The 22,936-nt window shown below is 37.8% G+C and overlaps 1 protein-coding gene across 1 annotated transcript in view; it reads left to right on the top strand.

Annotated features, from left to right (window-relative positions):
- The window catches only part of RP1 (RP1 axonemal microtubule associated), a 162,759-nt gene that overhangs the window by 62,121 nt on the left and 77,702 nt on the right, over positions 1–22,936 (top strand). Inside the window, 6 exon segments of the mRNA XM_041412898.1 lie at positions 3,870–4,095; positions 14,127–14,281; positions 14,922–15,000; positions 17,806–17,887; positions 20,020–20,075; positions 20,224–20,256. Of these exon segments, the coding sequence (XP_041268832.1) occupies positions 3,870–4,095; positions 14,127–14,281; positions 14,922–15,000; positions 17,806–17,887; positions 20,020–20,075; positions 20,224–20,256 (631 nt within the window).

Consider the following 22,936-nt stretch of genomic DNA (forward strand, 5'->3'; position numbering starts at 1 on the left):
AACCAACAAGTTAACTGTAGATGATGACTCAGGTGTTTTGCAAAATCTTTTCCTGGGAAGAAGTTGGCATTTGTAGAAGATTTCTCTAACAGGTCATCCCTAAGAGGGTCACCATACCTGATGCTTCTGGTGTCTACATCCCTTTACCTCAATCTGTGTTTCCATGCCCTTGTTTGTCACCTCTGCAGTTTAGGTTTTATGTTCTATAGGTGGCTGGTGTAAGACACATCACAATGGAATTTGAATTTCCCTCCATGTCCAAACTCTATTACATCATTACAATTAATAATTTTTGATATCTCGATTGAATTTTAGAGAAGTAGCAACTAACACAAAATTAACAGAACATTTTAGGAAAAAATACAGAATTTTGGAGTTGTGCCTTTTTCCTAGAATCTCAAAATTTATGAAGAGAGATCTGCAATGTCCCTGTAAGAGACATGTAAATGTTGTCCATGTATAGTTGAGAAAGTGGAGCAAAATGGGTTTATGAATGTTGTGGTTTCTCAGGAAGCCTAAAGCAAATCCAGGAATAGAACTTAGCTGTCTGATTTTAGAGCAAAGCTTTAGTCCTCAACTCATCCTTTCCTCTTCGGACTTTTATTGCAGGCCTATCAGAATGGCTGTTTCCATATAAAAAGGAATGTTACTTTTGCAGCTTTAGTGCTGGAACAGCATAGAGCAGCTAAACTGCAGTTTTTGTAAGCACTTTGCTAACAAGGGCGACAAAGTCAGCTTTGTTCTACAACTTTTTGCAGAACGTTCTGGCTTTGAAAGTAGATTTCTAAATGCCAGGTTGTGTTCAAGTCATGCAGAAGTTCAAGGCAATTTATTCAACACAGGGAAAGAAGAAGCAACCTTAAGACACTGTTTATATTGTCAAAAGAATATCGTTAGCTCTACTGTGTTATGAGAATATTTTCCTCTGCATTTCACTGCAAGAGCAAATTTTGACATACATTTGATGGGATTCCAATTGACAAAAAATAACATGCTAGCAAGTCAATACCACTGGGCAACCAATGCAATATCTGATCTGACATCAAGATGCATTGTTCCAAGCCCCAAATATGCAACTGGTACTGAAAATAAATTTCTAATTGTATTATATGTCTTTCAGAACGTCATATACAATTGATTTCCCCTCTGCCATTGCCTAATTTCCATCTAACAATAAACATGACTTTTCTCCCTCAAGGTCACTAATAAACAATTATTCAGAAAAATGATTTTATGCAAAAAATATAAGCATATTACTAAGCCTGTTATCAAATGGGCAGTGTTCTGTATTTTGAATTATTTTTGAGACTTTTCAGACTCAGAAATATGTCATTACCTGTAAGTACAGCATAATTTACCATACAAAAACCTCTTATTTTGTAAGTCAAATAGAAAAGAATGCTTGATGCTGTTTCTCCCTTTAGCTGAAAGCAAGCAAATATATTTGACTTGAAACTTTGGGCAAATTCTCCTTTAGCACGTGGTCATAGCTTTCTTACTTTGGTTATATCATAACTGCTTTTAGAGTGTGAATGTTAGGGAGGGATAGAAAGTATAGAAAGACACAAGGACATACATATTTAGAGATGATGAACAGGACGTCAACAAATCTAATTGAACTAGTTGCAACTAGATACATCTCCTGGAGAAACCCAAAAGTCTGGACAGAGCTTTCTGTTCTCTACCTTGGAACTTTGTTTGATTAGGTTTGATGGATTGCTCTCTTGGTTATCCTGTATCAGGAAGTCCCTGTGTGCTGATATGGTGATGAATGGGCTTCATAATTTCACTCTCCTTTTTCAAATTGCTTTTTTTTTTTCTTTCTTCTTTTTCTTTCCTTTCCCCCCACCTATTTTGGCCAGCTCTCCTACATGTGCTTATTTTTGTGATATTTTCTGTGGTCGTATCAGGGATCTGCCAAAGATCATCTACTATCCAGCTGGCAGGTTGAGAGAGGTGATTCTGTCCCTCTATTCTGCTTTTGTGGGACCCCACCTGAAGTGCTGCATCCAGCTCTAGGGCCTCCTGCACAAGAAGGAAATGGATCTGCTGGAGCACAGCAGGAGGAGAAGGACCAGAAGGACATGCTCATGGTCTTTGCATGGGAATTCACTTGGAAACATATCTCACATCTTAGACCTCCTTCTGGAACAACAACAACAAAAAAATCCACTTTAGCATAATATGATAAATCAATATGATTGAAGAAGTTTTAGCTTCACTTTTGAGCCTACTCATATAATACATAATATAACTCATATATATATGTATATAAAATAGATATGCAAGATTCGCTTTATTAGTGTTTTGGTTTGCTTCATAGACAAATGACTGATTAGCTGCTTCAGAAATTGAAAGGGACTCTTTAATAGAGTTTCCTGGTCCTGACCAAGAATCACAGTAATGATTATTGCATACAATAATCTGCGATGGCTGTGATGCTTCTCTTCTTAACAGGGATTAAGCCAGAATTTAATCACGGACATAAGATCACAAGGTATCAGTGGTTTATTTCCAAAATTTTCCTTTAACACTTCTGCACCACAAATAGTAACCAGTGCCTGTGTCTCAGAGGAGAGCACCACCTATGTTGTTCACCAATACCATATTCTACTCAGTTTGCAATAAAGGTTGAGAGTTCTAATATAATTTTATATTTATTTTCAAGGTAATCTTAGTCCCTTGCCCACTGCAGAGGTCTCTGTTTTGGACCTGGATGACATTTATTAGGGCGACTTAGCCTATGTCCTGGCTACATTTGTGGCTAGCGTCAGACTGCTTTTTATGTCTGTTGTTGTAATTCCACTGTGAGCGTTAAGAGCATATCCTTGAGGTACATGGTTTTATTGCATTAAAGCTATAATTGTACCTTCAGTTGGCACATCTCACTTTAACATACTGTTTTAATATAGCAAAACCTACTACAATCGTCATAAGTATGACTCTATTCAGACTTTTTACTACTAGCATACATGCCATGCCCTCAGCCTATGAGAGCGAGTTGTGCCAGGCTTGCCTCAGGGACATTTGTTTCCTTTTTATCCTTTTTGTTTTGATGTGAAATAGTACAAAATTGCTGTAATAGTAAAGGAAGCAACTCTTTTTTGTTCTTTTTTACTTGGTGATTTTTTTCCCAATTGCCATGACCTTTCAAACCCTACACTGATAAAAAAAAAAAGTTTAAAAAAAAATGGTTGAAAGTGGTTAACCCTGCTTTTGTTCTTTGATTCTTGCCATCAGAATTATCCAAAATACTTCTGCTACCCAAAACATAGCGGCTCTTATTTCAAGGCTGCGATATTCAATGCGACATACCCATGTTTTATTGTTCAAATTTGCTGCAGTGTAGCATCAGCACTTACAGAAACAGTTAACCCTGGCACGAGGGCACATAAAAACAGGAGTCAATGAGAAAAGTAGCAGACTGATAATTGGTAGGAATAGATAATAGGGCTCTGCTGATTGTAACTGCATGGACCTGTATGATTTGGTGTAGCAATGACTGAACTTAGTTCTGCTTGTTAAAGGATTTGTCTAGGAACAGAGATTATAACACTAGAAAATGGATTCCTTGAAGAGGTCTAGAAACCGACTGCATTCTCTGAACCCTTTACTCACTTTAAATAATGTGGTACTGAAGTAAATAAAATTACACTTGCAGACTGCTCCACATGTTTTCACTCTTTGTCTCTGGGATTCATTGCATATTAGGCTTAGTTTTCTAACAAAACTTATTACGCTTGGCTATGTTAGCTGCACATTTAGCTTGCACGCCCAGTATAAGAAGGATGGCTAAAGACAACAATGCAATTTGTTATCAAAATCTGGATTTTTTTTTTTTAATTTTCTTTTTTTTTTTTTTTTTACAGATTAATCTCAGAGATCTTGGGCAGCTATATAAAATCCGCATTGGCCACGACAACACTGGAAATGATCCCAGCTGGTACCTGGAGGAAGTCAGACTTGAAAGAGTAGTGCCTGTTTCTGCTGAAGAGATTTGTCTCCCTATAGAGAGCTGGCTTTCCGAAGACAAGGATGAGGGTGATACGTGGAGAGAAGTGGCAATAAGAAACCCTGCAGAGGAGCTTTTGCCATGTACGTGCTCAGTATTTTAGATCATGTGTTCACTAACCATATCCTGTGAGTATTGACAGCTTTTCGTGTTTCCTCCAGGGCAACGAAAGCCCTCCTGCCCAAAAGACAATGCAACCATGAAGCAATCCCTTCCAGACACTTTCTAGGTCCAGGAGAGGGAAGTGATCCTTTAATCCCAGTCTTTCCTTCCCAAAATCAGAATAACAGCTGTGGCCAGGACATCTTACCCTATAAAATGTTTGATTTCTCAGAGTGCTCATACATCATTGGTAAATACTGCTCTTTAGAGAGAGACATTAGGTAGGAAATCAAGGTATGTAATGTCATGTGATATCCAGTTCCATTTAGCAGGTTTGAGATCATCCTTTCTTGTCCTGCATAAAACATTGCAAGAAATCCATGATCTGAATCATTACACACATGTTTTTCAAATCAGGCTTGAGCCACAGCCACTCACATAAAAATTGTTAGCTGCAGCGTGACACTTTGGAATTTCAAAGTTTATGACAGCTCTGATGCACTTTGTTATCTTCAAGTGAAGTGGGAAATAGCCCATCATATAAAGTTATTATTTAAAAAGTCCTGGGCCTTTACAGAAGAATATGGATTCAGTATAATCACTATGCATGGGGGTTTTTTTAGTAGATTCTCTTTACATTAATAGAATGAGAACAATGCAACCGATGGCAAATAATGTCTGACAGTGACAGGTCTTATATAGGTGATACCATTTAGTAAAGTGGACTCAAGCTGATGCAGTGAGTTTTGCAAGGTGTCTGGGATTCAACATAAAAGAGATCGTAATGTGTTTAATGACAATTAAATAAGTTCAGAAGAAAATATCACAGAAGTGAAAACCCTTAAGTCAAAAGAATATAATTCTCTGAACAAAATATTAAGAATATGGTATGTGAATGCTTTGTTGCAGAGGACAGAAGATGTTAAAAAACATGTATGAGCCAGCTCACATTTCTGCTTTGCTCTTTTTTCCTTTTTTTTTTTTTTTTTCAGAATAGTTAATAAATTCAATAAGCGATTTCAAAAAATGGGACTGATCAGGATGAACCAAGTTTTATGATCATTGACATGTACCACAGTACTATATGCCACTCAACAATGACATATATGCCATTTACTGGTGCAATAGTGCAGAAGCCAATTAACTTGTACAAGCAATCAATTAAGCATTAATAATTCAAATCTGCATGCAGTCTGAAAAACCTATTCATAGAAAAACACTAATATTCTGGTCAATGCTCACTCTATATATATTTATATTTGAAAAATCAAGTCAGTTCTATCAAATGATGGAAATATCTTTAAAGCAGCACATTTATATTGTCTTTAATCATTGTATTACTGCATATTTCCTTGTATTTGCAGGAACACTATTAAAATATGTGTTTCAAGAATGTAAGAAAAGACACATTTCCAAAAGAACTTGGAAATTTCTCAAAAATTTAAGTTTTACTAATTAGTTATTGATTTTAGCAACATTTAAATTGAACATCAATACAAACTCAGCAAGAGACCAAAGGATTTCCTATTTATTTTCTCAAGAACAGGAAAATGAAACACTATCCATTTTCATTTCCCATTTAAAAGCTAATTGCTTACAAGTACTGAACAAACCACATCAAGTCACTTTCTCCAGCAGAAGAAACTACATGCTGGTAATTACTTAATGAGGATTTGATATGATTTAGGAGTTTGTGCTTTCCATTTAATCTGTGATTTTCTAGTGATAACAGATTTGCTTAAGTATAAAAGTTGTGTGCTCGAAACTCTAAACAAAGCAAACAAATGTAAACTAAGCACAGAAGGCATTGGTCTTGTAATTGCTGTTCTTAAACACTTACCTCATTGCTCAGCTTCCCTCTCAGAAGAAATGGTGATTTTTCCTTATTCTTTTTCTCTCTTTCCCCAGCTGAAGTTTTCTATGCAACCAATATGGACCCAAAGCCTTGGAACAGTTTTTTGACTCCTTGGCTTTCTTTTTTTCCTGGCATCTTGTCTTAAAAATCTGAATTTATTTCCTGAATCTATTAGCTTTTCTTTATCTTCCTCTTTGAACTTGCTTCTTTCCATTCAGATTTCTCACCTTGGCAGCCCGTCTTAATTTTTTTCACTGTTCTTCAGCCAGTTCAAAAAACTGACACTAATCTGGTCTCCTGCTCCAAGTATTGATTTCAGTTCTTTGTCAATCTCTCCATCACACCAGACTCAACTTCTTTTCTTAACTCAGGTTTCTTGTCCCTCCAATGCAGGTCTGCCTTTGTCTTCCCTTTTCTTATTTTTTCCACATTGCCAAAGCTTCTGGTCCATGGTTTCTTTTTCTCTTATTACATCTTCTCTTTTGCGTTTCTAGCCCTGGGATCTAGAATACACCTGCTCTGTCTTTGAAGTTGTCCTTGAATTCAGCATGCTGTTGTACTGTGTGATTCCTGGAGGTTTCCTCCAACCTGCTTTGTTTTGGTTATTTTTTTTTTTTTTTTTTTCCTCCTGTGATTCTTCTATGCAGTTTGTGCCTTTTTTCCCCCCTTTCTAGCATTTCCAGCTACATTTAGTTTACCAAATTTTACAAGTATTGGATTTTTTACTTGTTGCTCTTTATATATTGTTTCATCCCCTTGTTACACTGTGATGCACAAAATAAAAGTTATTCAACTGTTTTCTAAGTGGTAGGTATTGGAAATTAGTAATCATGCCCTGAGCTGAGTAAATCTTAAAGTAAATCACTCAATGACAATAAGATAGAAGACCTTGAATGCTTTTGACGTAGCTTTATAGCACAGGAATATTAGGGGCATCAGACCAGAGGTGGCAGCTCAGTGTAGCTCAGTGAGGCTGCCACAGCTGCATGGCCCCAGGTCCAACAAGCAGCAAGGCCCAGCACATTCCAGTCAGCACCCACAGACAGCACAGGTATGTGCCACACATCAAGGCCAGCTGCACAGGTCACCCAGACACACACAGAGCAGTTGCACAAACATAGCACCAGCAGCCTCATCCTGCCCCCGCTCTGGCTGAGCAGGACAGATGTCCAACAGTGGGACTGTGTGTGTGTAGAGGTGTGTACAAGATAGATCCAACAGCTGGGAGCATACACTCTGTCTAATCCCCAGTTGCTCCTGTATCCTAGTCTCTCCACGACATATGAGCCCCTTGTGGCTGCAGCCCTGCTCCAGCTTCTGGTACAGGCCATTTCCCTCATGCCCAGCCCAGCAGGTCTCACCCCTAAAGATATCCTCACCTCAGGGTGTCTCTGGCAGCTGAGCGGGACTTCCATGGTCCCTCCAACACCCAGCTGCTCCTGTGGTCTTGCTCTCAGAGATATGGGCCTCTGACCCCTGGTCCCACTGCACTCACTGACAGTTTGATTCCCTTCAGTCTTTCCAGCTGTTGCCATGCAGGACTCCAAGTCCAGTTGCTGGTGCTTGGACTCCCTACCCACACATGCACACACACAGAGAACAGATGTGATCTATTTTCTAACACCATTTCCTCCCCAGGTCACCTAGATCCATCTATTTCCCTGCCTTTAGTTCCTGTCCTAATGTCTTACAAGTTCTCTGCAATCACAAAATCTTCTTCTCTTCTGCCCTATATTGCATCTGACACCCTTGGGGCATCAAACCTCCTAAGTATGATAGATCCTCCAAACTGTCTCATCATGGTGGGTTTTATGCCCAGACTGAGACTCCTGGGACACTGCTGCAGTGGTTGGCAGAGTGTTCCCTTTCCCTAAATCTCTGTGGGTTCCCACCTGCCCTTGTGCACCTGTGATTATGGAGACAGGCTGATGGTTCTTGTGATGGGTTTGGGAGAAGCCAGAGCAGGGTGTTACCTGGACTGTCCCCTGCTTGTACTCCTCTGTGCATGAGCAGACCTTTATCACAGATCCTAACATGGGTTGTCTTCAGCTATGGCTGAACTTTTGGTCCAAAGGGGTACCTGATGCAAGAGATATTGAATTTTCTTACTGCCACGTTTATGTGAACATAAATGTCAAATGAGGATATAAATGGGTAAATGTGTCCTGTTCTGGTTCACATATTCAAAGGTATAACTGTACTGAAATGAGATAAAAGACAAATACTGAGACTGAGGCAGGAAAAATTCCAGCTCCAAAGATTTAGCATTCTTTTCCACTTGGAGAAGTGTGCCAACAAATACAGAGAGGTTAGAAGGTGGCTACTGACTGAAATAGTGCAAAATATGACCAAAGGAAATAGTAATAACAAATAACACAAGTGTTGTGTCTACAAAATTTTTATCCCTGTTTTATCATTCAGGGAGCACGAACTAAGTAAATAGTCAAGCAAAATTTATTGCAAAATTCATTAGCAAGTGTGTTTTTCCAAAGCTGATAATTTTCTTGCATGTCATGAGGAATATGTATATTTTTAGACCATTGCTCCATATATTACTAGCGGAGATTAGAGAGCAGTTAGTGGAGATTAGAGTGAGAACTATAATTCTAACTGACATGACCTAACCTGATATTGTTTTTGTATTTGTGTCTTCTAAATTAATATATGCAGTACTTCTGAGGAAGATAGTCCCTATTAACAAGTATCAGCCATTAAGAATTGGTTCTCTTTTAGCCTTAATGCTGCACTAACCTGTATCTTTACCCTTCTGTCATGGCAAAATGCCAAATACCCTTTATGAAAGCAGAGTGGTAAACACCAAGTGACAAAAACAGAGATTCAACCTTGCTGTTTGACAGATTGAGCTAAAATGACCATTTCATTCAAGCGGGCATGTCATATGGAAAAAAGGCAAAACCTGGAGCAATACTGTGCAATGCCATTCTGGGATCTTGGTACACCAGCATAAAGAGAGGACTGAATAGAAACAGTTGGACAATTTTAATGTTGTGTGTCATTTAAAATCTCTCCAGGTTTTGTGCTCTTTGGCCAGTGTGTCTGTTTACAATGGCAGCCTGGTGGGAGTGAATTTGCTCAGTGAAGCACTCAGTGATAAAATCCCACTTAGTTAAGTGTCCGATGAGCTCTTTATGGGAGTCTAGAGGGAAGTTACTTCAGGCTTGTTCTAGTCAGTTCCCACAGACTGACTGCTAGTTTGTGTCAAGATTGTTGTCACTGTGTTCCTGGAATGTATTATCTGGTGTAGTTTCACCCAAAAAGGACCTAGTTCTTTGCTCTAAAACCACTCCATGCTGCACACCAGAAAGAAGGAAGTAGAGCCAGCCAGGGGATTCAGCAGTGTTGTAAGCAAAACACTGTGATTAGGCACAGACAGCTGTGGATCTTCAATTCATTTGCTCCTAGCCAGAATTCTCAAATAATTACTGTACTTTTAATGGAATTACTTTGAAAAGACCTGACAATGGGACAGCAGTTTGTACCAAAAGAAGGAGACCAAAGTTTCTGCCATGAAAACCCTCATTTTCAGATTCTCAACAATAAATTCTTCTTTAATTCTGTTAGGTTTGTTTTCTTCTCCCAAAATATATCAACATATTAACTTAGTCTTTAGTGTGAAGCAACTGGAGGTATTTGTTTACTGTTTATATTTTTCCAAAGACAAGTGTCATAAGTCACTGAGTTCTGTACATCTTCAAAAGGAATTGATAATTATATACTGTGTCTGCAAACTGGGGCCAAACTATCTCTTGTCATTGGTGAAGGCTCAGGTATATACCAATTTTCTGTAGAGGAAACCCTGATTCAGATGCCCAGAATGGCAAATCTGCAAAAAACTGTTCTCTAACTCACATTCTATTGCCCTCAGTACGCCCTTAGGTTACCTCTTCTTCATAACCAGGAAAACTTCCTTTCTCCTTCTCTTTTGTCCAAGGTAGTTCACTTCTTATGTTATCAATAGAAGCCAGAAGCTGGAGTTAGGATTTAAAAAACTCCTGAAGCCTCATGATAGTATCTCAAGAGATAGCATTTTTATAGGATGAGCAACAGGAAATTTGGTACTAGTACCCTTGACTGCTTATATGACTCTACAGTACTTTTTATATATTTGGTTCTGTCATTTTTTAGCACAGTTATTATACAACTTTAAAGTCTGCCTTTTAGAAACTCCTCACCTCTGTCTGAATACACTCTCATTCCCTTTTTCATCTGCTTCATCCATGTATCCATGTTGCAGATTTTTCTGTTTGGTTTCTAGAGCTTATCTAAGGTTACCCTGTGAACAATTTGAAGATTTTAATCACTTATTTTCTGAAAGGTCATTTTTTTTTTTTTACTGAGTATTAGCTGAGATTTTTTTTCCCTGTTATTCTGTATTAATTAATCCTCTTATATCCTTTATCAAAGTTACTGTGTTTTCCAAGACATTTCTTCTATTACTTTGATGTTCTCCACATTGGACAGATGCCTAGATGTGAGTCTCACAGGTCCCTCTCAATGCTGAAACAGTTTCCTGACTGCTGTTGAGTGGCTGGTTTTATGAAATAATTTTCAACTTTTTTTGCCTTTTTTTTTTTTTTTTTTTTTTTTTTTTGCCTATGGGCTTACCTCTCTCTGAGTGTTTTTTCACCCCACTTTACATCTGGTGTAGTTTCACTGAATCAGCATATAGCAAAATGAAATTACTACTACAGAATAGGGGATCAGGCCACACATTTCTACTTTTCAGAGTTTTGGGATGGCATTTTCTTCCTGCAGTGAAGGAGGTCTCCATTGCAGATGGGCCTGCAGTGGGGGCCTTAGAATAGGTTGGTTACTCAAAAGAAAAGAAAGCCCAGTCTCAGAGGCTGAACACATTATCTAGGATTATTTCACTTTACTCTCTGCACAGCAAACTGTGTTTTGTGAACAATATACAGAAAACTGCAAATGGAAAAAAATTCACATATGGTGAGTCTTTTTTGTCTCACCAGTACATTCAATGAGTAAGTTTGTTCTCCAGATTTGGTTGTATTTTTCCATCAAACAATTGGTGTATCTTGTTTATGTGTTACAGGGTGGCATCATCACTTTTTTCCTTTGCTTTAAGCAATCTAAAGATTGCTAAAAGCAAAGAAAAGCCATTAGCACTAGCACCTTGTAGCTGTTCTGCAGTCTAGAGGAACTGATTGATAAAACTTGAGCAATTTAAATCCTCTCAGGCTGATCTGTGCCTAGGTCTCCATTTGCTCAGAAAAGGCTTAATGTCCACAATCTGTTTAGTGAATGTTTATTTGCAGGTGTTTCATGATAGTGGCCATGTTCACCATGTTCTAATTAGGCATGTGTGTTTTGGACAATATTTTCCTTGCTTCATTTTTGTGTGATTCCTCTGAAATGCATTGTAACATATACTCAAGGGGTGTAAACATTCCTTTTATTATCCTAATATAATAGCCTGTATTGTAGTAGCCTATATTTGTAGAAAAATTTAAAGCACAAACTGGTCTTTTTTGTTAAGAAGGTTCCTGTATAAATAATGCAGATTGTGTAGATTAAATAAATGTCATTTTACATTTTACAGATGGTGAGGGATGTATAGACATAAGAAACTATGGAAAATATTTTCCAGTTTTTTACATTTCAAGATGTGCATGCTGTCTACTTCAGACTGATTTATTTAGGCTGGTAGCAGAGGAAAGCTCTATTTAATGATTAGATCATTATCATCTCTCTGGTTACCACAGAGATGCACACTGCTACAAAATGTAGTATAATTTATTTATCTGTTAATATCTTTGTGTTGTGTTATAATTACCTCTTGTTCTCTTCTCCTTCCATGAAAAGACTTGATGGTATTTTGTTTTGATAAACATGTATTGTTAAACATTTTTTTAAAAACCCCACTGAATATGCTTTAAAATTGTGCTTATAATTACTTAAATTATTTTTATTTTTGATGATGGAAATTACTTGTAGTAATACCAGTCTTTCTATGTAAACAGTCATAACATAAACACTCTATACCCTTTCTTTTCCTCCCACAGATAGTTTGCATTTTCAAAACTAAGAAAGTAAAAATGTGGAGAAGACTCCAAGTCAATATGTCCCTTTTTTTACCACATGCAGCGTCTTGCTTTGTGGGTAGTGCAGACCTGTTATTAAAATTTCTGGTCACAGATTATTATAATTTTTACCTTTTTTTTGGAAATGTAAACTCTGTCCTTTCTCACTCCTGAAGATTTTTCCCCTTCATGATCAACATAGCTCTTTGCTTTTCTGCATGTTTTCTGTCATAGTTTGCTGCCACCCCTTATCCTCTGCCCTTTGGCCAGCTATGATTATATTAGCAGTTATGATATAAAATGTAATTTGGATATATAGCTCAATTATGCTAATTATCAGGACAATTTATCTTTGCTACTCGCTATTCATATCTACAATTTGTGTTATCATGATTTTTTAATGTTAAAAACCTTGAAATTAGTTTTTATAAGGCTCTTCAAACTTTTGAAGATATATGTATATTATTGGGATCATTTATACTTCACGAGCAGTGTTGGTACATTAATGCATGGATGTAAGAGCTGCAATGAGTGCTTGGAATTACAGAAAATAATGAAATTGGTCAAGGAACACCATTTCCATTTAGAGTCCCAGTCATAATAGTGATAAAGAGTTGAAGACACAGTGTTTTCAGATAATTTTATGCAGATTGAAAGAAATACCCTAATTTGATTAAGTATAGAGTCTATCCATAACATTTCTCCCAGCCTTTAATACATGTGGTGCTATTTTTCTCCCTCAAATATTTGCAGTGTTTTTTACTACTTGTTTAGCTTCTCATCTGGGAATCAGGAGTAGCTGTTTTTCAGTGATGGTGGACAACATGATGTTTGAGTTTTATAAGCTGATTTGGGAGCCAGTGAATAAAAAATGTATGGAAATGTCAGATAATAATAGCTATCTGGTGGTTTAAGGGTAACAGTACTTTAACTAGTTTTTGTAGAGTATTGTCCAGTTTCAATACTCTACATTGTAACTGTAGATTATATATATATATATATATATATATTCTGTTTTATATATTATGTTATATTCTGTTTTGTTTTATTCTGTTTTCATCTTTGTTCCTTCTTAAAAGGAACTAATTGTGTTTTGAAGGACTTCTATTACCTTTCTTCACTCCCAAGAAGTGTTAAAATTACACATAAATGAAACAGTAATCTTCCCTGTGATCTACATAGCAGCAGAAATGGCCAGCTGTGATTAGAATAGAAACACTGCATGGAAAAATTGCCACTAAAATGAAAACAGGAATTTTTCTTTTTTAAAGTTACAGAGAGAAAAAACTGAAATGAAACATAATAGTACATGATCACTGTAAAGAATTTTTTAAAAATAAATTTGCACATCTTGAATATAAAAATAATATTAGTTATAAAAATAATATTAGTGTGGCATAGAACATCTTAATGCGGTAATTCTAAATTATATTGCAGAATTCTTTGAAGATGTATATATTTTTTGTGTGTAAGACTTTGGTCTAGACTATAAGGAGAGGCATTAAAAATTTGTAAATATATTTTAACTGAGAGCTGTTTTTGGAAGACCTATCATTCACTAGTGACAGATGTAGAAACTTTCAAAAGCAAGGTTCATTTTTTATAGGTGTGGGAGCTGTTTGTTTGCTTGCCCACCTTTGTATGTGGGGTGAAAAATTTAAACCCCCTTTGTATTTGTGATTGTTATTCTTAAGATGAAACGAAGGTTAAAACCCCAGATAATTTTTTTTCGTGTAAATCTGGAGGTTGAAAATGCTTTGGTACCAGTGAAAAGTAGCATTTACTTCAGATGATGACTCGATATAGTTCAGTGGTCTCCAGATAAATTGCAAAGAAGGACTTTGTGAACGAGCAATGCATAGCAGTGCTCAGCGTAATGTGGTTTTCTTAAGCTTGGTGTTTTCATATTTTTTGTGAAGAGAATTAAAAGATTTGAAAGAATTAAAAGATTACAAACCTAGAAGTGACAAATTCATGGATAGCTATTGCTACTTGCAAGCTTGAAAATCAGTAGTTTTCTGGAAAAATTTTTATGAGGACACTTTGGAATCTTGTGCAAGCTGCAGGGATAACCTCAAGTTTTTTCTTCTTGTAGTGTTGGTGTATGAGGTCCATGTATACACAGGTGCTAAGCTTGGTGCTGAAACAGATTCCAATGTTTATATAAACATCATTGGGACAAGAGGAGATGCTGGCAAAAGGAAGCTCCACAGGTCTAAGAATAATAATGTTAAGTTTCGACATGGACAGGTGAAGTAAAAACAATGTTGCTTCTGATAAATAAGAATAAATTATGGCTAGAAAACGGTTTAATCAAGAAATGTAAATATCTCTTTATTTACAAGGTTTATTCAAGCATTGACAATTTTCCTTATTCATAATTCCTTACATAATTGCATCATATGGATAATTTTTATCTGCTTGATCAACCATTTACTGAGAGCTTTAGACATTAGAATTTGTGTATTTTGGTTATTTGTATTGAATTTATAGGTAAAATGATAACAATATCTTTTTTGTTGTCCTGAACAGATCACTGTAGATTTTAGAATCAGGTTCTAAATTAGTATTCCTAAGTATGTTTTCCAAACTTGGTGAGGCACATAGGGCTAGAAAATATAATGTAGACACAACCAAATAATTGGAACTGATCATTGCGTCATGCCAAAGGTATCAGTGCTGCCTTTGTGGTGTAATTTTCAGGTGTTATTTATCTCAGAAAGTTTTAAAGGATCCTCCCTGTTTGGCCAGGATGAATATAAACTAACTGTATTCATTTTGAAAACAAACAAACAAACAAAATATTTTTAAAAAAGCTTTCCTATAATGTTAGAGCCAAAGCAGTAGTTATGTTTAAGACCCTTATAATTTTCCTTGTGTGGTTCCACAGATGGATATTTTCTGCATAAAGGCTGTCTCACTGGGAGACTTGGAGAAAGTTCTGATTAGCCATGATGGCGCTGGTCCAGGTAGGATTTAATTTCCTAGAGACCAGTGTGTTTTCAAGTCCTTTTTAAACCCAATGCACTCGTTTGTGCTGCATCCTTCATAGAAAATGTGACAGAAGGTCTTGCAGTGATAAAAAGTCTTCCTGCAGGTTGATCACTGTGATGAGATGATGAAAAACTGTGGTAATGGACAGAAAAAAGGGCATGAGTTTAATGTCATATACTGTTATTCTACTCTCTGTTTTCACAGTTATTTATAAGAGAGCACTATTTATTTGCATGTAGAAAACTTTCAAAAATGTGGCTCGCACTGGTAAGACAATCTTTCACTAGACAAACAGTAAAAACTATCCAGGAAGGAATTAAAGGTATTCAGCAGCTGATTCGTTACCTGACAAAATTTGACACAATGTCCTCACTGCTTTGGGCAATTGTAGAAGATTTGATTATACATTTGATCTGTGAAAGTCAATGTGGAGCTTATTCAGTGAGTGACATTGCATTCAGCTTGTAGGTTTTTGAGGAAAGAAGAAAGAATTTGGTAATGAGATGAATTTTGGATACAGGCCCTTGAAGAAGTGTACATCTCCCTGGAATGATGTAAATGAAGAAGAGGGTAGCTTTTAAAAGCACCAAAGACGTAAATACTGCAAGTATGCTTGCAGATGAATATCTAGGAAGAAGCTAAATTAAGAGACAGATTTTTGGCAGTTCGGGGCTCCACTGATAACAGATTAGAATAGCCCTTTTACCCCACTCTGTTCTGAAACAGCCCCAGGCAATGCCCATCTTGCTGTCTGTACTGCCTAGGGCTCTGAGCAGGCTTGTGACTATTACAGAAATACCCATACCAGTGCAGCCTTGGATTGGTGTGTAATCTTGTTTCCTGTAGTCCCATAGAGTTTGCTGCCTTCGGCAACGCTGATGATTGTGCACCTGAAAGTTTCACATTGTAGTAACCCAAGACATAACACAAAAAGCACTGTGGTGGACCCCACCTTCCCTCTATTCCCCACAGCACCATGCCACGCTCTCTTGCCTGATATCTCCTTTAACAGGCAGCACAGATCAGCAGGATCGGTATTACAAATCTGTAACCCAATTCAGCTACCTCAAGATGTTTTTTGACATCGGCCTTCAAATGTGTGGGTTTGAAGGACTGTCTAAACAGGACAATGGATGAATTCTATCTGTAACAAAACGTGTGCCTTGGTGATTCAGAAGGTTGTTCATTGTACTCAGCACAGACAGATCCCACAGACATCTTTTGAACTGTATCCAAGTCTAGCCCCACATAAACCTAGCCTGGGTCAGCTGAGAGGTTGAAAGCTGGGGAAAGATGGTGGCTCAGAGAGAGACTCAAGATTTTGGTGGTTGAGAAGGAGGAAGGAGGATTCGTTCAGAGGCGGGGTGCCCCTTTTTCTCATCACTTGCCTGAGTGACAAGCAGGAGGGTCTTAATTCTTGATTTAGAATCTGTCTTTAGGATCCTTGAAAGGATCCTAGAACATATGTTTTCTTTGGGGCTCCCAGGCTGCAGGTCACAGATGTACTCCCACAGCTCCTGTGAATGAGGGAAGTGAAGGACTTTTGTCCTAGAGAGCAGAGCTTGCTCCATGCTCTACTTGGGGATGCCCTTTCTATGCGGCAGAAACTGCTGCCTTCTAGGGACTTCCATACTCAGATGCAGCCAGGAGGCAAAACATTAGGATAAATAAGATGGTTGTTTCTGACCAAAGCATCCTGCATGCTGTTTTGCTGCAATGTGCTGATGGATAATGGTGTGAATCAGGTGAAACCTCATAAGCAATATGACAAGTTGTGAGTGATGCAGGCACAGGGAGAACAGGGTGTCACAGGACAACCAGACCAGTCACTAGGATGGTCACTGGAAGTGATCTAAAAGATCAGCATGGATGTGCCAGTTACTACTGCAGTTAGAGAAAAGATGATCTCAGTAGCCCAGCAGAAGTGAGACTGCACAGCCCCATGCCTGCCGGTCTCGTAGCAGCAAGGCTGAGTGTGTGCTCCCCGCTGGCATGAGCACAAACACATTTCTAAAACCCAATTGTGTGCGCATAGCTGTCCATGCAGACCAACACAGGCAGGAACTTGGCATGTACACAAACAGTACGAGTGGCATTCCCCTGTTACCCTCTCCTGTTGAGAAGAACAACAGTCCATCAATGTCAAATACAAAAAATACATACAGGATGGATGCATAAGGCCTCCAGTAGCTGGCCTTATGCAGTCAGTCTTTCTGGTTGTTGGTTCTGGATCCTTGGAGCCTCAGTTTTGCCAGTTACCAGCACCAAGACATAAAAACCCCTCCAAGGCTGCAGCCCCACTCCATTTGCACATGAGAGCATAAGTTTTAAAGATTTGTTAATTAATATTTTTATATATGCAATAAGAAGTTCACTCACAGAGGACAAAATTTCCCAGATTTCACACAAATCTTGATTATGGGCATAAACAGATTTGTCCCAACATCCTTGTGCCTGATTACTGGGAATAATCAAAAGATGTAGGCTGGGATGTGAATGGTGTTGACGGTTCAGAGATGTGTGCATGTATTTGTCTCTAAGGGAAAAAACCTACCCCTCTTAATATTAAAATAGGCAAAGGTAGAAAAGAATTGCATCTCTTAGGAAAGACAAAAAATAATAAAGTTTTCATTCTGTTAATATATCTTATTTATTTAGATGAGATCTGTCTAAATATGATCTGTGTTTCTGCCAGAAAAAGATAATCTGGCCTTTTTTCTTAAAATTTATTTAAAAAATAGTATGATTTCACATGATAAACTTTTGTCATTTCGACACAGGCAGTGGATGGTTCCTGGATAAGATTGTCATCAAACGTAAAGAAGGAGAGGAAGCTCACGAGGTTGTATTTCCTTGTAATAGGTATGTCATTCATGGAGAAAAAGAATTTGTTACCTGCCAGCAACGTAATGAAAGAATTTTAGAGCAGATATGTTCACACAAACTAGATGTTTGAACAATGCCCCAGAGTTTTTCCACATAAAAGTGATGCAAAATTTTGAAGCTGAAGAAAAGGAAAAGGTTCCTATATCGGCATGGAAGGGAGTAATAGCCTAATGCAGAGAAGTCCCAAACCAAATGTTGCGTAAGAGGAAACGTGCATTGTTTTTTTCTTTTTTTTTTTTTTAAATCTAAATTATATAGAAACCATGTGAAATTAAATAAGCTTTCAGTTCTCAATCTTTTAAGAAGTATTGCAAAGATCTGAATTGTGGAAAGATTGTATTGTGTAAAGATTTGAAATGACATAGTTGTCATCATGGAAACGCGGTGGGATGACTTGCATGGCTGCAGTGCTGCCATGGATGACTATAAACACTTCAACAGGGAGAGAAAAGGAAAGGGAAGAGGTGAGGAAGCCCTGTGTGTTAGGGAGTATTTTGATTTTCTAGAGCTTGATGGTGGTGATAGAGTTGGGCATTTATGGGTAAGAGTCAGGGGGAAGGCCAGAAAGGCCAGTGTCGTGGCAGAAGGGTCTGGGTCTGTCACAGATCAGCCAACCAAGAGGGAGAGGAAGACAAAATTAATGTGAGCAGCTGGAAGTAGTCTCACAATCGCCAGCTGTTCTGCTGAGGAGCTACAAATACAACGCACAGAGGGGAAGGAGTTTAGGAGGTTCCTGGAGCCCATGGAAGAGAACCTCCTGACACAGCTGGTGAGGTAGCCAAGTAGAGAAAATATTCACTGGACAAAGGGATGATTGAGCCACTTAATGCCTTCTTCCCCTCAGTCTTCAACAGTAACACCAGTTCTCATTGTAACCAGCCCCCTGAGCTAGAAGAAAGGAGTGGGAAGCAGAATGAACCCCACAATCCAAGCAGAAAGGGTCAGTGGCTGCTGCACCACTCAGACATATACAAGTCTGTTGGGCTAGAAGTGATGCACACAAGGGCACTGAGGGAGATGCATTGGGTCACAGCTGCTCCATGGAGTGTTATAGATTTGGGGATGAGTGGCTGGAAAGCTGTCTGGTGGAAAAGGATCTGGCAGATCTGGTCAACAGCCAGCTGAACATGATCCAGTGTGTGCCCAGGTGGCCAAGGTGGCCAATGGCAGCCTGGCTTGGATCACCAAGGCTGTGATTGCCCCCTGCACTCAGGGCTGGTGAGGCTGCATCTTGAATCCTGTGTCCAGTTTTTGTCAAAAGTTGCTTTATACTTTTAGAAACTGCTCATGATCTTTTGTTTCTTAGGGTGGAATGAGGAGATAGGTCTCAAAAGTTAATCAAGCTATTTATTGCAAAAAAGCTGAAATATAGTGGAGTTTAGACTTCATGCATAGGAGATTTATTCAAAGAGTTTTGTTCCATACAAGAAATGAAATGTGTTATGGATCTTGGGTTTAAACAGATACAACATAATCATGGATTCAATAGAATAGAAGCTGATAGTGAGCATGTATTTATTTATTTTTAAATAAGTGAGGTTGTCAAAGATTGGGAAATATTATGTGAACAAGGGGGTTCAACGGAAAGGAATATGAATGTATGTTTGCAGTGAAATGATATCGCAGAAAAGCTCCTTAAATTCACCAGTATAAAAGAAAAATAAAGTAAGAACAGAAGTTTAATTTGTTGCTGCAGATCTGCAAATGTTTTAGAAACTTCCAGACCTGCAGGTTTTATATATAATTCTAAGTACAATAACTACAACTAACAACTGCAGGTTTATAACTCCCTCACATGTACAGCTGAGTCTCTGAACCAATAAATAATTAGTATTTCACACAATGTACTCCATGTAGTACTACTCACTTCATACAGCGACCATGAAAATTCTTCTTTGCCTGGAGCAAATTGAACCAAATTCTTCTTATATGAATAAGGCCAACTGTGCTGAGGGTATAAAAGAAAATTTGATCCTGGAAGTAGTTTCAAGGTGTAACTTAATAAAAGGTGTATAAAAATACTATTGGACACAAAAGGTAATGGTCAGATGATATATACTATACTAATATTTTTATTATTCTTATTATTTTTGCTTTTGCAATGAAAGATGGTTAGATGAATATCAAGATGATGGGAAGACAGAGAGGGAGCTAACTGCCAATAGTAAGTATTTTGTTAAAGAAGATTTGTTATAGCACTACTATACTTAATGCCTAGTTATTACTAAAGAACACTTCCAGATAAGACCATAACTTAAGAAAAAAGTGATAATAAAGCTTTCTTACAATTATTTTTCCTGTTCTTATTTTAGAGCATGACAGTTCAATGAAGGCATTTCTTAAAGGTAAGAGTTGTTTTCCAACCATTGTTTTCTATACCATAGTTTTTGCTGTTTGAATTTAAATCAGTATTGCAAGAAATATATGAGCAAATTACCATATTTGTATGTGTGTTTCCTTGTATCACAGCTGTGAGAGGACATGACAAATTGGCTGGCAGTAGTCTACAGGAAGGACTAGATCTTTATAAGCAATTGAGAAAAACCAGAAACCATTTCTGGTTTTCTTCCTATTTCTACTATTCTGTTCTGAAATCAACCAGGAATTCCTCTGAGAAGAGATTCAAGTGCTCTTTTGTTTACCCCAATGTCACTGTCATTTAATACTTGGGGACAGGTCCTCTAGCAAACATCAGCAAGTTGAAAAATGTGTTGTGAAGTGTCAGTGGAAACACTTTCAGGTCAAAATTCCAAAGTAGCCAGAAATAATGCAATCTTGAACTCCAAATCCTCCAGCAAAGCTAAATGCAATATGTGCATTTGGTTGGCTAAATCTGCTTGAATTAATAAAAAGACATTATTAAAAAACTCCCCACCCAGCTGTTTTTATATCTACAAGGCCAGTCTCATCCCTGTAATGCACTAGTTACCATCTCCATATTTCTTCCTAACAAGAGAAACAGACTGACACAGGTATTTTTTATGAACATTTAACTGTAAATGACTATTCTGTGCAACTCTGTCTGCGAATTTTATGGGAGCAACTAAACTAAAAAAAGTAGTGTTTCCATTTGTCTCTTAAAACAGTAACTTGCTCTCTGTAGGAGGAGTCTTAGTCTCCCAATCTAGTTCCAGTTTCAGTGAAAATTGAATCATTTGCATTCAACCAAACAGTTTCGCCAACAGCTTTATTATTCCACAAAAGCATGACTTTAACAAGTGGAGAATGATGAACTTGGTAAGTAAAGACTTTCTCACAGAAAAAGTTGATTTTCATGAGCGACTTGGAATTGGATTCTCCATTCTGCTAAGTGCACAGTTCTGAGAAACAACCATAATATCTGTTTCACCTTATGTTCAGAAAATAGACTATATTTTACTACCAATTCAAAATTTTTCCCAGCACAGTTTCATTCTTTGTTATGTTATAGTAAGCAAGCACAGATGCACAGGCTGCTCATTGCCTGTGAGCATCAAGAGTGATCAGACTCAATATATTGATTATGAGGAGAAAGGAGTGGCTTATTCTTAACCAGCTTTTGAAATGTCACACTGCCAAGATGTCCAGGAGGATCCAGAGACCATTGAGATCAGAGCTTCTGAAAAAAGAGGTTATAAAAAAGATCATTTATAGGAAGTTATCTGTCAGTTAGCTATATGACAGCTTAGCTTGAGCTGCTCTTAAACCGTCTTTGTTTTACCCATGGGCTCACTCCAGTGAGGAACTGAGATAGGTTAGAGATTGAACTTCTATGCCTTATGTGAAAAAGATGGTGGCTGGGGCTGATTTTTCACAGTTTAATTTGTGTTGTCATATCAGTGATCTCATAGACCTTGCATGTTTGAGCTTTGTAGGAGGGAACAATCACAAGAGGTTTGGAAAGATATCCTCAAGTCAGTTCTGTGCCATTCTATCATGATTCAGTGCCAATGTCAGAGCTGGTAAGAGAACATTCCAGAGATGCAGAATCCTGGGAGAAAAAATAATTCCCTTAGATTCTCCCAGCACCTGCAGCAGTGAAGATTCTACATGGTGGAGTAGTGATAAGCAGTCCCCTCCAGAGTTGGGGTGAAAAGTTTCCATGCAACATATATTTACTGAATAAGAGGCAAGTTCTGATGTTAGGGAGCCAATGTTTTAGGCACTCGTGTGGCCATATTCTGTATGAGTTGCAATTGGGCTTCAGGGAAAGTCATAAAAAACTGACTGGCATAATCCAGTGTTTGCTGATTTTCAGGGTAATATCAATGTGCTTAGGTCAAGTTTAAAGCACCAGATACAGAACAAATTAATTTATAAGTCACTCTGAAGGTCAGAAATCTCATTTACTTTGGATGAGGCTAGTAACCTGTTCAACCACCTAGCCAAAGAGGAAACTTTGAAAGTCATCGCTGCTAGGTAGGTTATTTGAGGGCTCTCTGTCCTTTTTCAGCCGGACTGGCATTCTGCCAGCTCTAATGAAGCATAAATCCCAGATACCTGTGACTGCTGCTGCTGGCTATGGATTCTGCCAAAAGGCAGTCTGCCCATATCAAGTTTTCTCAGTAACCTTTGTACATTTATACATTACAGAGAGGCTCTGGCAAATCAGGCATAGGAATAGATTTATTTGCCTCTGATTCTTCCTTGTATATTTGATGCAAGATAAATAGAGAAAAAGTATTGTCCTGGTGGAGAAGGCAGAAAGATGCTATCAGCTCTCAAATGAAGTTAATTTGAGGGATTTGAAGTTGATTTGAATGGGACTTTCTGTACCTCTAAAAGTTTCCTACATGGTAAGGGTATTTTACTACTTTTTCCTTCTGTTTTCTCTATTTATTTTCCTTTTCTGCCTCAATATAGATAAGGTATTGTAATAGCATATAGGAAAGAGTTTTCTCTCAAAGCAAGGAGACAAGACACAGTATGTTCCAATGAAATCCTCGCTGCAGTCAGATAAAAGAAGCTGGCTTCCTGTAATGTGATGCCTGTAGGGTGTCCTGAGGTTTTGTGGGTTTTTGTAGGTGGTAAATAAAGTGTGCTTCA

Source organism: Onychostruthus taczanowskii, unplaced genomic scaffold (genome assembly GCF_017590055.1).
Source record: "Onychostruthus taczanowskii isolate IOZ18803 unplaced genomic scaffold, ASM1759005v1 scaffold4, whole genome shotgun sequence".
Classification (NCBI taxonomy): Eukaryota; Metazoa; Chordata; class Aves; order Passeriformes; family Passeridae; genus Onychostruthus; species Onychostruthus taczanowskii.